Below are 14,856 nucleotides of genomic sequence, written 5' to 3' on the forward strand. Positions count from 1 at the left end.
TGCAGCCAAGCAACAAAGCTGACCAGGTTCCCAAACAGCCCATCTAAGATTCTTTAGGTACCATTACTTCTTCCCAATTTATGTCTTCTATTAATATATCAAATGCATTCGCATTATATCTGAAGAGGTGAACCATATTCAGACAACAAATATTATTTTAATATCATGATGAATTTCGAGAATATATAGACACGATATTATCTTCTATTGCTATTGTGACCAAACCACTTCTCCTTTTTCCTTTTCACAACCGTAGTTATCTAAATCGCGGTTCGCTTCGGTATGGGAACAAAATACGGGTACGCAATTCGTTTAAGGTGACGTATTCGGTACGGAGGGGTAGATCCATTTCGGTACGAACAGGTACGGTGTACCATAGAATCCGGTTCGGGGTACCCAATTTAAAACAAAAATTACGGGAACATTAATTCCATGACAGATAATTAAATGTCATACCCGAAACTAAAATTCCATAACATATTATGCAAAAGAGAGCATTCCATAATTCCACATGCCGAATTTTACATTACCAGAAACACGATTTCATTACCGTATTGATCGATTAAATTTCCGAATTGGATCGACGTACCATCGGAATTGGTACGCGATTTCATGAGCGTTCGATACGCTATCGTATTGCGTTTCGGCACACTCCGTTCCAATACGCAATTCGCACCTCATGGAGCCTATTTGGTAACTATGGTCACACCGCCTCCTTTCGATTGTGACCACAGGATTAGTTAGAAAATAATGCTGTAAGTTTTCAAGATAACTTTATCATATGTTATGGCACTGATTCTAAACCTTTATTACACAGTCAAACATACTTATTCAAAATACACGTATTCAAACGCCTTATAATATAAAGCACAATAGGACTGAAAGGAAAACAAAGCAATTATTTGTAACATATAAGATATATATTCCACAATCACTTGACTTCGGAAGAATCTACGCGGTCTCCCTTCCTCTTCCTCTTTTCATCTTAAAAACTCTAACCGTCACTGCAACGTATATTTTGTCTATGGTTACCTCACAAAACATGAAAAGCTTATTTCTCCATTGCTTCTTGAATGCAACACTCCAATAATACCCCAAAAACCCGTTGCAAAACCACACGCTATGTCCAAGTAAAACCATAACTTGTTTGACTCATTAGCATTTTCATCTTTCTTCTTGCTACTAGTTATGGTTGGTGCCTTTTCATGGGGATAACATTCCTTTGACAGTGGTGCACCACAGAGATATGTGTTATCAGCATATATTGATGGATCAATAAGCGTCCGCAACTGAGGTCCTGTTGGAATTTGTCCTGACAAGTTGTTATGTGACAAATTCATGCAACTCAAGAAATGTAAAGCCGCTATGCTTGGAGGAATTGTCCCATTCAACTCGTTTGCTGACAAATCGAGAGAAATTAATGACTCCATGTTCCCAATGTTTTTTGGAATACCACTGCTAAAATGATTATCACACAAATTTAGACCCATCAATGCATCAAGCGCCGTTAGTTCTTTAGGTACTTCTCCAACAAGTTTATTGCTGGAAAGATCCATGTTTACGACAAACTTCAAGGTGCTTGTATAGTCGAGTGTAACACCATTAAGAACTTGCATCATATTTCCCCAGACAGACAAAGGCAAATAGATAAGCAAATAATTAACATTAAAGTCCTTTTTCATGCCTTGCAACTCTCCAAAACAATGAGGGATGGATCCTGTCAAGTTGTTGTGTGCGAGATCTAAAATTTGAAGTCCTGATTTACACAAAGAGTGAGGAATTCGTCCGGTGAAATTATTCTTATGCAATCTTAGAGCACCCAAGTAACTCAAATTTTCCCCAATCCATTCAGGTATGTTTCCTGAGAGTTTGTTTTCACCCAAATCCAAGACTGTCAAATTTACTAAATACCCAAACTCTTGAGGAAGCTCTCCGTTGAAGTTATTATCATTCAGTTGCAACCATTGCAAAGATGGATAGCTTAAAGAACTCGGGATGATACCAGATAGTTTATTTGAACTAAGTAGCATAACTATCAAGGAAAGATTCCATAGGCACTTCGGAATTTTTCCGGACAACCTGTTTCTGGAAAGATCAAGAATGCTCATATATTCTCTTTTGCACAACCACCTTGGAATCAACCCACTGAAAAGGTTGTTTTGTAAAAATAACTCTCCTTCATATTCATATCTATCCTCGTATGCAGAAGGAAGGTTTGTCAATGGACCAGTGAGTTTATTGTAAGAAAGGTCTAAGGTACTTATGATGGGCATGAGGCGTAACCATGCAGGAAGAGGTCCAGATATGCTAGCATTCGACAACACTAACTCCTCAAGTTTTCTTTGAGTTCGAAACCACTGTGGAAACTCATCTCCAATCTTACAAGAACCAAGTCTAACAACTTTCAACTGGAATGGAGGTATCCACTCACGTGAAATATTGAAAAACAATTTATCATTAGAATTTGCATTCAAGTACTTTAAAAAAGAGAGGTTAGCAAAATGGTCTTCCGAAACCACTTCTTCTATGAAGTTGTTAGAGATATCGAAAACATTGAGTTTGGTGAGTTTCCCGATAGAATTTGGAATGGTCCCATTTAACAAATTTGAAGACAATGAAATCACCCTTAACGAAGTGAGTCTTCCTAGAAATACTGGGACAGGACCTGAAAAACGGTTTAATCTCATAAACATTTCTGTTAAGGATTGTAATCTTCCCAATGATGAATAGAACCGCTAAATTGATTTAAACTAAGGTGAAGTTTGGTGAGTTTCCCATGGAATTCCGGGATAGGATTGATCAGGTGGTTACAAGATAAATATAATTCTTGTAATGATCTTAGTTTTCCCAAAGCTTCAGGGATTGCACCCGTGAGTTCATTTACAGATAGATCTAAGTTTCTTAGATTGGTCAATCTTCCAAGGGGTTCTGGAATTGAACTCTTTAATCTATTCGTATCTAAAACCAAAATCTCAAGTGCATTTTGAGAGCATTTGGAAACATTAGTGGATGGGCTAATCATTTCTCCTTCAAGATTATTATGTGAAACAATCAATTCTTTGAGGTGACACTGTCTCCAGATTCCGACATCCTCAGTGTAATTTAATCTATTATAAGAAATATCGAGTTTAAGAAGGTTAGGCATGACAGGTATATAAGAATCCAACCTATTTCTTGACAGCTCAAGGAATAATAGGGAACTTATATTTGTCAAAACATATGGAAATGTGCCTTCAATTTCATTCCAACTAAAATCCAAGCGTTGGATGTTGGAATGCACACTAAAATTAAGATTGGTGGGTGAAAGATTGATGTTTTGGAGATTACAATATGACATGTGCAATTCTGATACAGAAGGTATCATGCTTAGAAAGTTTTCAAACCTCCATGTCATACTAAGATCATTCAGTGAAAGATCAAGGAACGCTAGGGATGTCATGTTTAGAAGTAAGCCAGGGAGTTGTCCACCGAAATCATTTTCACTAAGCTCCAAGTGTTTGATTCTGGCAAGATCTCTACTGGAATTAAGACGTTGAGAAGCCAAATGAGCCATAGAAAGTCCACAACTGGACAATCTTACCTTTGATAATGAAGGGATCATATAAAGTAAGTTGTCAAGGTTTTGTGTTTTACTAAGATCCACTCCACTCAAATCAAGATGCTCAAGTTTTGAAAGCCCTGAAAACCAGGCCATATCATGTGTCATCAACTCTTGGATGTAATTTTGTGGTGCGCCAAGATCAAGAACCTTCAAATTAGAAAGGTTTCCAATTTGATAGGGAACATTACCACTAAAACCTGCAATTGAGAGATTCAGATACCTTAATTGTTTGAAGGATCCTATGAACTCTGGAATTCTGCTTCCAAAGAATTTATTCCCACTCAGATCTAGATGTTTTAGATTCTCCAACTCTGTTAAACAAGAGTTAACCTCATCACCTTCTAAGTAGTAGTAATCATCACTATAGTGGTAGTAGTCCCGGTCAATGTAATTGTAGTAGCTGTGTTCAACAACTAATTCGTGTTGTCGATTAATAAGGTAGTAGTCTTCCTTGACACTTCTTCCGAGATGAAGGCTAACAACTCTTCCGGTGGCATCGTCGCAGCCGACTCTTTCCCATCTACAACAGTCATCGTCGACACCCCATGATGAAAGCATTCCTTCGTAATCTCTGACGCTACGTTTGAACTTGAGAAGAGCTAGCCTCTCTTGTTCGGAACAAGAAGGCGCTGTGAGATTTCCACCACCCACCCATTTATGTGATGCTGTCACTGAAAAAGCACATATCATGAAAACGAGACGGATTCCCAAACCCCATCGAGTATTCTCCATGTTTCAACCCCGATTTTCTTATAGAAAAATGATGAAATGAAAAGATTGTTATCTTATGATCAAGAAACTAGTTCAATTATAAATCTCAAATGAACAGAAACTTACAGGTCATGGAAGACTTGGAATTCATTGTTGTCTATTCCTCATGGACCATTGCCCTTGATTAGTTGATTATCATAAAAGCCATGGTTGACCTGAAGTCTTCCACTACGTGGGTCACAGAATAAAAGGTTCTTATCTCACCAAAATTTAATTGAAAAGTCCATTTCTCCGTCCGGGTTTTGTTGGCTATTTGTTCTTAACTTCTTATGATCAGGTCCATGCTGGTTCGGTCAGTCAGCAGCCCATAAACAGGCTTGTCGGGATGAACTTCTAAACCGCTTTTAATAAACACATTAATGTTAACCAATTAATCTTATTAGGAACATTATAAAATCTTATTAGTTACATTCAAATCTATTTGAGAAGAAACTTTGAAAGTAAAATAATTCTGTAAATTATGACAAGCTAATTATACGTTGTCGAAATATAATGTTTAAATCCAAAGCGGAAATATTGAAGGTTGCCTTGGAGCTCAACAGGAGTCAACAGTGATTACATTGTCGATGTCCTGTTTTTCCCATGGACACTATATGTTGATGTCCTGTTTTTCCCATGGACACTATATGTTGCATTATCTAAGGTAAACTATAAGACGTGATCTAAAATTCTTAATATTGGATGACAATGAGAATAGTTGTGATAAAATAACACATGTAGATGTTGTATATAAAAAGATTTTCTTAATAAGTTTTAGATTTTGGACTTCTTATTATTGTTTGTAGTATATATTTCATTTCTATTTTACCTCTAATTTTGTGTATTTATTTCAAATACCAGACCTTATTTATTTTTATCATTTGGTAAATCTCGTGTAATACACAGGTTCAAAAGTTGGAAAAGGTTTGAAATACAAAGGAAGACAAAACGAGAAGTGTGAGAAGGATTTGTGACCTAACAAAAAACTCTCAACAAAAACTTCAAAAAAAATAATAAAAAAATCACAACTCAAAAATATAAATACAAAACGAAAAAATTTTAAAAACTCAATGTTTTCTCTGTCATTCTCGTTCCAAAAAAAATACGAAAAGACACAGTGTAGAGATCAAAGACATGATGATGAAAATGAACAAAAGACACAATTATAACTAAAAAAGACACAATAAATCGCAAAATATAACACAATGCCGAACAAAATATAACACGATATTGAGTAATATAACAAAAGAGTTAAGTGCCATTTTAGTACTTGTGGTTTGGTCAACTACGCAACTTTAGTACCTGTTCTTTATTTTGTGCAAATGGCTACCTCAGTTTTAAAAAACTTGCATTTTTAGTACTTTTTTTCTAGCTCCGTCTATTTTTTCCGTTAAGTTAGGGATAATATGATAACTTTGTTATTTTTTTGTTTTCTCTTTTCTTTTTAACGTTTATATCTTGTAAACCCTAAATCCCCAAATCATAACATCCAAATCCAAATCCTATATCTCCAAAAATCGTAAAAATTCAAACCCTATGATGATATGGAGAAAGGGTTTGGGGATTTAGGATTTGGATTTTGATGTTATGATTTGTGGATTTCGTGTTTACAAGATATAACTCCAATAATACCCCAAAAACCTGTTGCAAAACCACTCATTATATTCAAGTAAAACCATACCTTCTTTGGTTCATTACCATTTTCGTGTTTGTTCTTGCTTGTTGTGGTTGGTCGCTTTTCTTGAGGAAAGCATTCCTTTGGAAGTGGTCGACCACAAAGATATGCATTATATGCATATATTGATGGATCTGTAAGCGTCTGCAATTGATTTCCTGTTGGAATTTGTCCTGACAAGTTGTTGTGTGACAAATTCAAGTAACTCAAGAAATTTAAAGCCGCCATGCTAGGAGGAATCATACCAGTCAACTTGTTTGCTGACAAATCCAGAGAAAATAATGACTTCATGTTCCCAATGTTTTTTGGAATACCCCCACTAAAATGATTATAAGACAAATTGAGACCAACCAATGCTTCAAGCGTTGTTAGTGCTTCAGGTATTTCTCCAACAAGTTGATTGCATGATAGGTCCATGTTTTTGACGAATTCTAGGGTTTTTTTATACTCAAGTGCTTGGCCTTTGAGGACTTGCATTATATTTCCGGAACTAAAGACAAACCCTCCCTTTTGAATCCTGTCGTTTGATGGGTTTTCTTTCATGGCCCCAAACTCTCTAAAGCAATGAGGGATGGGACCTGTTAAGTTGTTGTGTGCAAGATCTAAGAGTTGAAGATAGAAACATTCGCACAAAGAGCGTGGAATTCTTCCAGTAAAATTATTCTTATGCAACCTGAGAATGATCAAGCTTGAAATATTTTCTCCAATTCTTTCAGGTATGTTTCCTGAGATTTTGTTCTCACCCAAATCCAAGACTACCAAACCTTCGAAGTACCCCAAATCCTGAGGAAGCTCTCCACTGAGGTTATTGTCATTCAATTGTAGCCAATCTAAGGATGAATAACCTAAGGGACTTGGTATGACACCAGATAACATGTTTGAACTAAGTAGCATCACTTTCAAGGATAGATTCCATAGGCACTTGGGAATTTTCCCAGTCAACTTGTTTCTAGAAAGATCAAGAACTTCCAAATCTTTCATTTTGCACAGCCACTTTGGAATCAAACCGCTGAAAAGGTTATCTTGTAAATGTAAACCGTGTCTTGAATATTTGGCGTATCTAACCTCATATAAAGAAGGAAGGTTTGTCACCGAACCGGTCAGTTTGTTGTGAGAAAGATCTAAGTAATGTATAATGGGTAAGAGGTGCAACCATGTGGGAAGAGGTCCAAAAATGCTAGCATTGGTTAACACTAACTCCTTAAGTTTTCTTTGAGTTCGAAACCATTGTGGAAATTCGTCTTCAATCTTGCAAGAACTAAGTCGAGCGACTTTCAGTTCAAATGGAGGTATCCACTCACGTGAAATACTGAAAAGCAATTTATTATTATAATCTGCATTCAAGTACTTCAACATCGAGAGGTTAGCAAAATGATCTTCCGAAACCACTCCTTGTAAAGAATTGTTAGAGACGTCTAAAAGATAGAGTTTGGTGAGTTGCCCAATTGAATTTGGAATGGTCCCATCTAACAAATTTGAAGACAACGAAAGCACTCTTAATGAGGAAAGTTGTCCTAGAGATACTGGGACAGGGCCTGTAAACCGGTTTGATTTCAAAAACAATTCTGTTAAAGCTATTAATCTTCCCAATGATTCTGGAATAAAATTGTCCAGTTGATTATAAGACAGATCTAATCTTTGTAATGATCTTAATTTCCCCAAAGCTTGGTGGATTACATGTTTGAATTCATTGAATGATAAATCTAAGCCTCTTAAATTGATAAATCTTCCAAGGGATTCGGGTATGGAGCAGTTAAATCCGTTATGATCTAAATACAAAATCTCCAATGCATTTTGAGAGCATTCAGATATGTTAGTTGTTGGGCCAATCATTTCTCCTTCAAGAATATTGCCTGAAAGAATCAATTCTGAGGTGGCACTGTCTCCATATTCCAACATCGTCAATGTGCTTAAAGTTATTACCAGAAATATCAAGCTTAAGTAGATTATGTATGACAGGAATTGATGAATTCAACAAGTTTTCTGACAAGTCAAGGGATAATAGGGAACTCATGTTTGTTAAAATGGATGGAAATATTCCTTCAATGTCGTTGATGCTAAGATCAAGATGTTTGATGTTAGAATGCGTACTGAAATTAAGATTTGTGGGGGAAATATTGACCTTTTGAAGCCCACAACTTGACAAATGCAACTCTGACACAGAAGTTTGTGATATCACGTTTAGCAACTTTTCAAAGAGCCAAGGCGCCATACTAAGATCATCCGATGAAAGATCAAGGATCGTTAGCGATGTCATATTTAGAAATAAGGCAGGAACTTGACCTCTGAAACGATTATTACTAAGATCCAACTGTTTGATGCTAGAAAGATCTCTACTGAAATTAAGATGATAAGGACCAAGATAAGCCATGGAGAGTTCACAACCGGACAAACTTAGCTTCAATAAGGAAGGAATTGTGAAATAAGTTGTCAAGGTTTCTTGTTCTACTAAGGTCCACATCACTCAAGTCAAGATGCTCTAGTTTTGAAAGGCCAGAAATCCATGCCATATCATCAATCGTTAAATCATATAAGTAACCAAGACCAAGAACCTTCAAATTGGAAAGATTTCCAATTTGATGGGGAATGTTAGCAATGAAACCAGCACCAGAGAGACTGAGATACCTGAGTTGTTTGAAGGATCCAAGGAACTTTGGAATTTTGGCATAGTTAAAGAAATTCCCACTCAAGTCTAAACGTTGTCGATTCACCAACTCTGCCAAACAAGAATTCAACGTGTCACCGATTAAGTAGTGGTTCTCTACACTCGTTACATACATGTAGTTGGGCATGAGATTTGCTCTGAGACGAAGGCTGACAACCCTTCCAGTGGCATCACAGCCGACTCTTTCCCACCTACAGCAGTCATTGCCATCCCCCCATGATGAAAGCATTCCAATATCTCCGATGTTGTGTTTGAACTTGAGAAGAGCTAGTCTCTCTTGTTCAGAACAAGAAGATGTGAGATTTCCACCACCCACACATATTTGTGAGACTGTCACTAAAAAAGTACATATGAAAACGAGACATGTTCCCAAACCCCAATGAGGATTCCCCATGTTTCAATCCAAGTTGAAGTTAACTTGAAACTTTAGTTGAAATTTGAAAAGATGGCAAAATGGAAAGATTGGTTATATATCTTAAAATGAACAAATTAGTTCAATTATAAATTTGTAGAAGTGAACAACGCGCAACGTATTAGTCATGGAAAACTTGGATTTGATTTATGTCACAAAAGTCATATATGGTTCACAACTAGCCCAGAAGTCTTCACGAGGTCCACAAGTTTGAGTAAAACATCCTTATCTAACCAAATTGCAATTGACCGGCGGTTGTCTTGATAGTTTGAAGAGTACGTTCCAGTCCCTTAAGTAGAGACGGAAAAAAACCGAATTCGGAACCGAACCTGAAAAAATCTGGAGCCGGTTTTTTTTATACCCGGGTTTTTATACCCTACCCGTAGGGTACAGATAAGGTATACATTACGGTACTAAAACCCGAACCCGAACTGGACCCGATTTGTACCCAGTAATGCGTACCCGAAAACCCGAAACTAGGGTTTTCCGGTACTCGAAACTGGTCCATACCCGAAAAATACCTTAAAAAAACCCGAAAAATACCCTAAAAAGTGCAACCTCTTAAAAAATCCAATCTATACTCAAATAATATCCGGAAAAAATCCTGAACAACCCGAAAATAGGGGTTTTTTCAAAACCCGAAAATAGGGTATTCAAATACCCGTTTTAGAATATCCGGTTCTATACCCGACCCGAACCTGATGTATAGGGTATGGTGTATAGAGAAAATACCCGAACCCGACCCTAGTATTACCAATATCCAATTTTCTAGTATCCAATCATACCTGAATCCGATTCCATACCCGAAACCGGGTATTTGAAAAACCCGATTTATGGACCTCTACCCTTAAGTACTTGTTTTGTTGACTGGGTCATTAGCTGAATCGGGTCCTAGATCAGTAGTGGATCGGGCCTATTGGATTGGATTAACTGTCACATGGGTCGTATCATGTTTCGTCATCCAATTAGTTGGCGACAAATGTTGATCTCTAGAACCTATTTTTAGTGTGGCTTTCTTTTATTATTATTATTTATTTTTTTTTGACCCACTAAATAAGCCCATACATTGAAAAGCCTTCGACATGTTGGAATCTGCTCATGTATTATCAGTTTCGGTCTAACCCGAGAAACCAAATGTTACAAATGGTCGGGTTTCACAGTTTTGGTTTTTTAGTTTGTGGCCTGGACGATTATCAGTTCGGGTCGGTCAAAAGCTTATGAACAGGCTCTATCGGAATGAACTCTTAAATCGCTTTGGTTGTTTAGTTTGTGGCCTGGACGATTATCAGTTCGGGTCGGTCAAAAGCTTATGAACAGGCTCTATCGGAATGAACTCTTAAATCGCTTTGGTTGTTTTGAAGATTCTTATACTACGAGTTTTAGAGTTTTACATCCCATTATATATACATATCAACCACTCTACTAGAAATTATGCTTGTATAAAACGTTCAAAAGTAAAATGCTCGTGTATACTTTTAATCATTACAACTAGTTTTATACCCGTTCGGTGGACGGGGTTTTTAATGTTATAATAACATAAGGTTTTTTTGTTTAACTTTGAAATTTTCTTGTGCAGCAAATACATAGACATGTGTTAGAACTTGACATTTTTTTTTAGAAAATGACATCTATGCTAAATTAAGACAGATACTATATTTTTATTCCAATCAATTGGTGTAATTCCACAAAAGTAATAAATCTATTTAATGTAAACAAATTTAAAACCATAATTGCATAGAAAGCAATATCAAACATTTATATACAATCATAAAGGGTCGGATTTTAACTAAAATTTGAACAGAAAGTAATCAGACATTTAGGCTATGCGTAGTGGAAGAGTTACAAATTGGGGCGTTTTGCGCCGTGTGGCGTCCAGTCAGCAAAGGGTGAGAATTTGTTTTTGGGGTGTAATAGTGTAGGGGCTACAATAGTAATAATATATATATGTGTGTGTGTGTGTGTGTGTGTATAACAGACACACATATTAATAAAATATTAATATTCTTCAAACCTTTCAGGCGACAAATAGCCCCCGCCCCTTTTCGCCCCAATATCGGCCGGGGGGAGGGGTTGTTCCTCTTCTTTGTCGCCCCTTTTCGCCCAAGTTGTAGCCCCACTACACATTGCCTTATAAACAACTTGATTTATAACGATAATAAAACTTTTTGACATAAATGTTCAGGTCAACACAACACAACCCCATTTTGACTTGCATTATATCTCATCCAAATACACCTCGCATGGCAATGTTTCCACCTCTAACTAATAAGGTATCACTATAAACATGTTCAAGTGAAGAAATACTTCCCTTTAATACCCGAATGGCTGAAATAAAACACTAGACTTTATTGAGTTATAACCCAGTCTATTAGATATTACATGTTAATAGAAATACCTGTAATTGAGGAGCCACCACCACGACTACGAGCACAAAGTTCCGAATGCAAACACTTCAATGGTTGTCTCAGTTTTTACATTTGACTTGACACTGGATCGCTATAATTTATCGGTTTATTTTGAATGATCCTTGCGCTATTATAAAACCTGTAATGCGTTTAAGTTTCCTTAACAGTTATATCAACAGGACTAACTCATGCTGGGAAAAAATTATTAATATAATAATTTTATAACAAAATAGTACAATTGGGATATAGAAGTTACCAATTATAAGAGTCTTGTTGTTTCCACCAAGTGATCCTGCAATTTTAGTAAAACGAGTATTAATCATTAATATTATTGAAACACATGAAAATGCTCTACTATTTACAATTCCTAGTATTTTTTTATTGTGACCAGCATGTTAGAGGCGAGTAAGTTTACTATCATGATATGGAACATGAGCACCTTCTTTTCGTTCCTTTTCATCACTAAGGGAATTAATGACACTTCCAAGTGCAAGACGAACCTCTATATTAAAACATGCATAAAAAATTTAAAAAAAAACATGTTCATCTTATTAGAATCAAGACTACTTAACAAAACTAATAATCGCTATGATCAAGTATTATCTAATATGAAACATAAAGTTATTTTCATTAACATAAAAGCAAAGATCTAGCATTTAGACACTAAACATGACTGAAAATGGATTTTAGCATAAACTTATCTCAATTCAATACAATCAACCTCCATGTATGCTTGCCCAAGTAAGAGCACTAAAGGGGATTGAGGTAATTTAAGAGCTTAAAAAACATTATAAAAAAGAAATAATAATAATAGTAATAATAATAACAGGGAAAAAAAGTAAAATAAAAAAAACATCATCAAACAAAAAGAGTGGATAACGTAAGTAGCAATACCATTTATCTTAATGCATGTGAAATGACAATTTTACCTTTGGAAATGCACGAGAGCTGTAGAAACCCCGATTGAAACCACTATTGATAGTGCGTGTTTGAGTGTGGTGTGTAAGTGTGTGATTGTATCAGATTTTCCTTTGAAATCTCAGTGAGATGACTATGAACAATATGGAGTAAAAGAGAGTTATTTTATTATTTTCATCATGCCCTATTACAAAGATAACATGCACATATATAATGTCCTAGGGGAATCTTCCCTCCAGACTGTTGCTCCCTTGGGTCCTCTCTATTAACCGCCGGTCCCTCTGAATCGGGCAGGAAGCTAGCTATTATCCATTGGACACTCTTTTCCCTCCAAGATTATGTCAACCTTACTTCCGTGATGCTCTGATCAACAAGGACAGGTCGGTTGTTGACCTTGGACCTTGTTTGGAGTACTTGGGCTGCTGGTGGGCTGGACTTCTTGGGCTCTGTTTGGGCTATTCGACCTAGTCTCCTCAAGTCCCCCAGTCTATTATCGTTGTTATTTATGATAACGGTAATAGACTTGTTTCAAGTCCAACTTCCTTCTCATTCCTCAAGTCTTCTGGCCTGGGGCTGACGGATTTTTGGGCTCCTTCATAGGCCATGCCCATTGAGTCCCGGAGGAATCTTTTCTGGGACCGATACCCTGGGGTCTCGTCTATTATCCACTGGTTATTTCCCTCTCTCTCTGACTTCCTCGGGAGGCTTGCTTCTGTCCGCCGGGTATGCCCTTTGCTCCAGGGATACGTAAGCTCCAGCTATGTCGGGTGCCAGACCAACATCGACTGGCCCCTCGTTGACCTCAGTCTTTGTCTTGGTGTGCATTGGATATCCCTGGACTAGGTCTTTTATCTTGGGCTCGTCTGTCTTGATGGTGCCTTTTGGGCTTTATTGGGCCAAATCCGGGGTAGTCTCTTCAAGTTCCCCAGTCTATTATTCTTGTTATTTATGACAAGGGTAATGAACTTAGTCCAAGTCTGTCTTTCACTTCCTCTCCAGTACTCCCTTTCTTCTCTTCCCCTTGGGGCTGTGGCTGGCCTCCTTTTATCCGCTGGATATTGTCTCGCCTCCTGGAGTATGCGTGCCTTGGGACCTCCCCCAAGTCAGGTGCACCGTAACTTTTGGCCCCTTTGACTTGGTCTTTTATCTTATTATACCCTTTGCCCTTGGGCCTCTTTTCTTGGGCTAGGTATCATGTTCCTCACTTAATGGGTTGTGACCTAGCTCAAAGAGCCCAATTCCCAGGTAGGCTCTTCAAGTCTCCCCAGTCCATTGTGCTCGTTATTTATAACGAGTATAATGGACTCAAAACAAGTCTATATTCGACCTCGTGTATGATCCACCTTAAATCCCGATCCCCTAAATGGTTGTGAGTATTTATTCTTTCATGTTGGAATGGGTGAGTACGAATGGAAGATCCTCACTTTTTATATAGCCCTGGGGGCATCTTTGATATAAAAAGAATATCCATAGAACTATTACATGCTGGTTATTGTCCTAGGAGCTTTCTCATGGGCATTGTTTTCTTTGACTTAGGCTTCATCCATTCCAACAACATGGCATGTCACATGTGTTGTTCTAACCCTTTCTTTTGGGCTGATTCAACTAATTTATTCAGATCAATATGATAAGTCCTTAACCCCATAGAACCTTTATTTCGTTTATTTTCTTTCGGAGGTCTTTTAGATATTCTCTTATCGCATACAGGATATGCTCATTCCTTTTAATCCTTTTAGACCCATTCCTTGGGCCAGTTTCGGATGAAGTTCTCTTTTTATATTTTTGTTTAGTTTCCAAAACTCTTCTTGACTTGATTCTCTTGACAATTTAAATCTACCACGATAGAAATACACGGTCCTTTTTCTGTTTAAACTTATCAAATTTGGACCCAATAAGGTTGAGATAGCTAAGTCATGGGATGAAATAAGGATCGAGCATATCTAAATTCATCACCATGTAATGGGCCCAGTCTTGGAACTATCTCTTCAAGTTCCCCAGTACCTTATGCCAATTATTTATGATTGGGATAAAGGACTTTAGGCCCCAGTTTCTTTAACATAACCAAGAAAAGGTTAACTTTTATTTCTGGGGTAGCTATGTTGGTTGTACGTGATCTCTTTTTTCTTATTGAATAACCTTGCAGAGGTTGTTAGTAGCCAATTAACAAGCTCTAACAATGATCATGTTGTTCTTGCTTTATTAGGATTGGACATAGAAACGATGATATAAACAATTTCAGCGTGATGATATCTGTTGAAAATATATCAAGCCTCTGACATTAAGTATGATGATTCAAATTCTTTCTATATGTTTCTTCTGCAAGGTCTTGCCAGTTAACATAAACAATCGAGTTAAAAATGTTAGGGGGCGTATATGTATGGTGTCCCCTTTAGTGGGAAATCTATAAGTCGTGAGCCCTCTATTAGGGGC

General features: G+C 37.1%; 1 protein-coding gene and 1 pseudogene across 2 annotated transcripts in view; both read right to left on the bottom strand.

Moving 5' to 3' along the window:
• LOC143536024 (receptor-like protein EIX2) overlaps positions 1-8,977 on the bottom strand; it is a 112,972-nt gene extending 103,995 nt beyond the window's left edge. For both annotated transcript variants that reach the window (XM_077030113.1, XM_077030112.1), the window contains exon 1: positions 5,993-8,977. In XM_077030113.1, the coding sequence (XP_076886228.1) occupies positions 5,993-7,925 (1,933 nt within the window). In that variant the 5' untranslated portion in view covers positions 7,926-8,977. The remainder of the gene's footprint in view (positions 1-5,992) is intronic.
• LOC143536021 (receptor-like protein EIX2) lies at positions 928-4,384 on the bottom strand (annotated as a pseudogene).
• Positions 8,978-14,856: the final 5,879 nt, after the last annotated feature.

This window comes from Bidens hawaiensis, unplaced genomic scaffold (assembly GCF_021521415.1).
Source record: "Bidens hawaiensis isolate Kalapana, Puna unplaced genomic scaffold, B.hawaiensis_p1.1 tig00010731_1, whole genome shotgun sequence".
Classification (NCBI taxonomy): Eukaryota; Viridiplantae; Streptophyta; class Magnoliopsida; order Asterales; family Asteraceae; genus Bidens; species Bidens hawaiensis.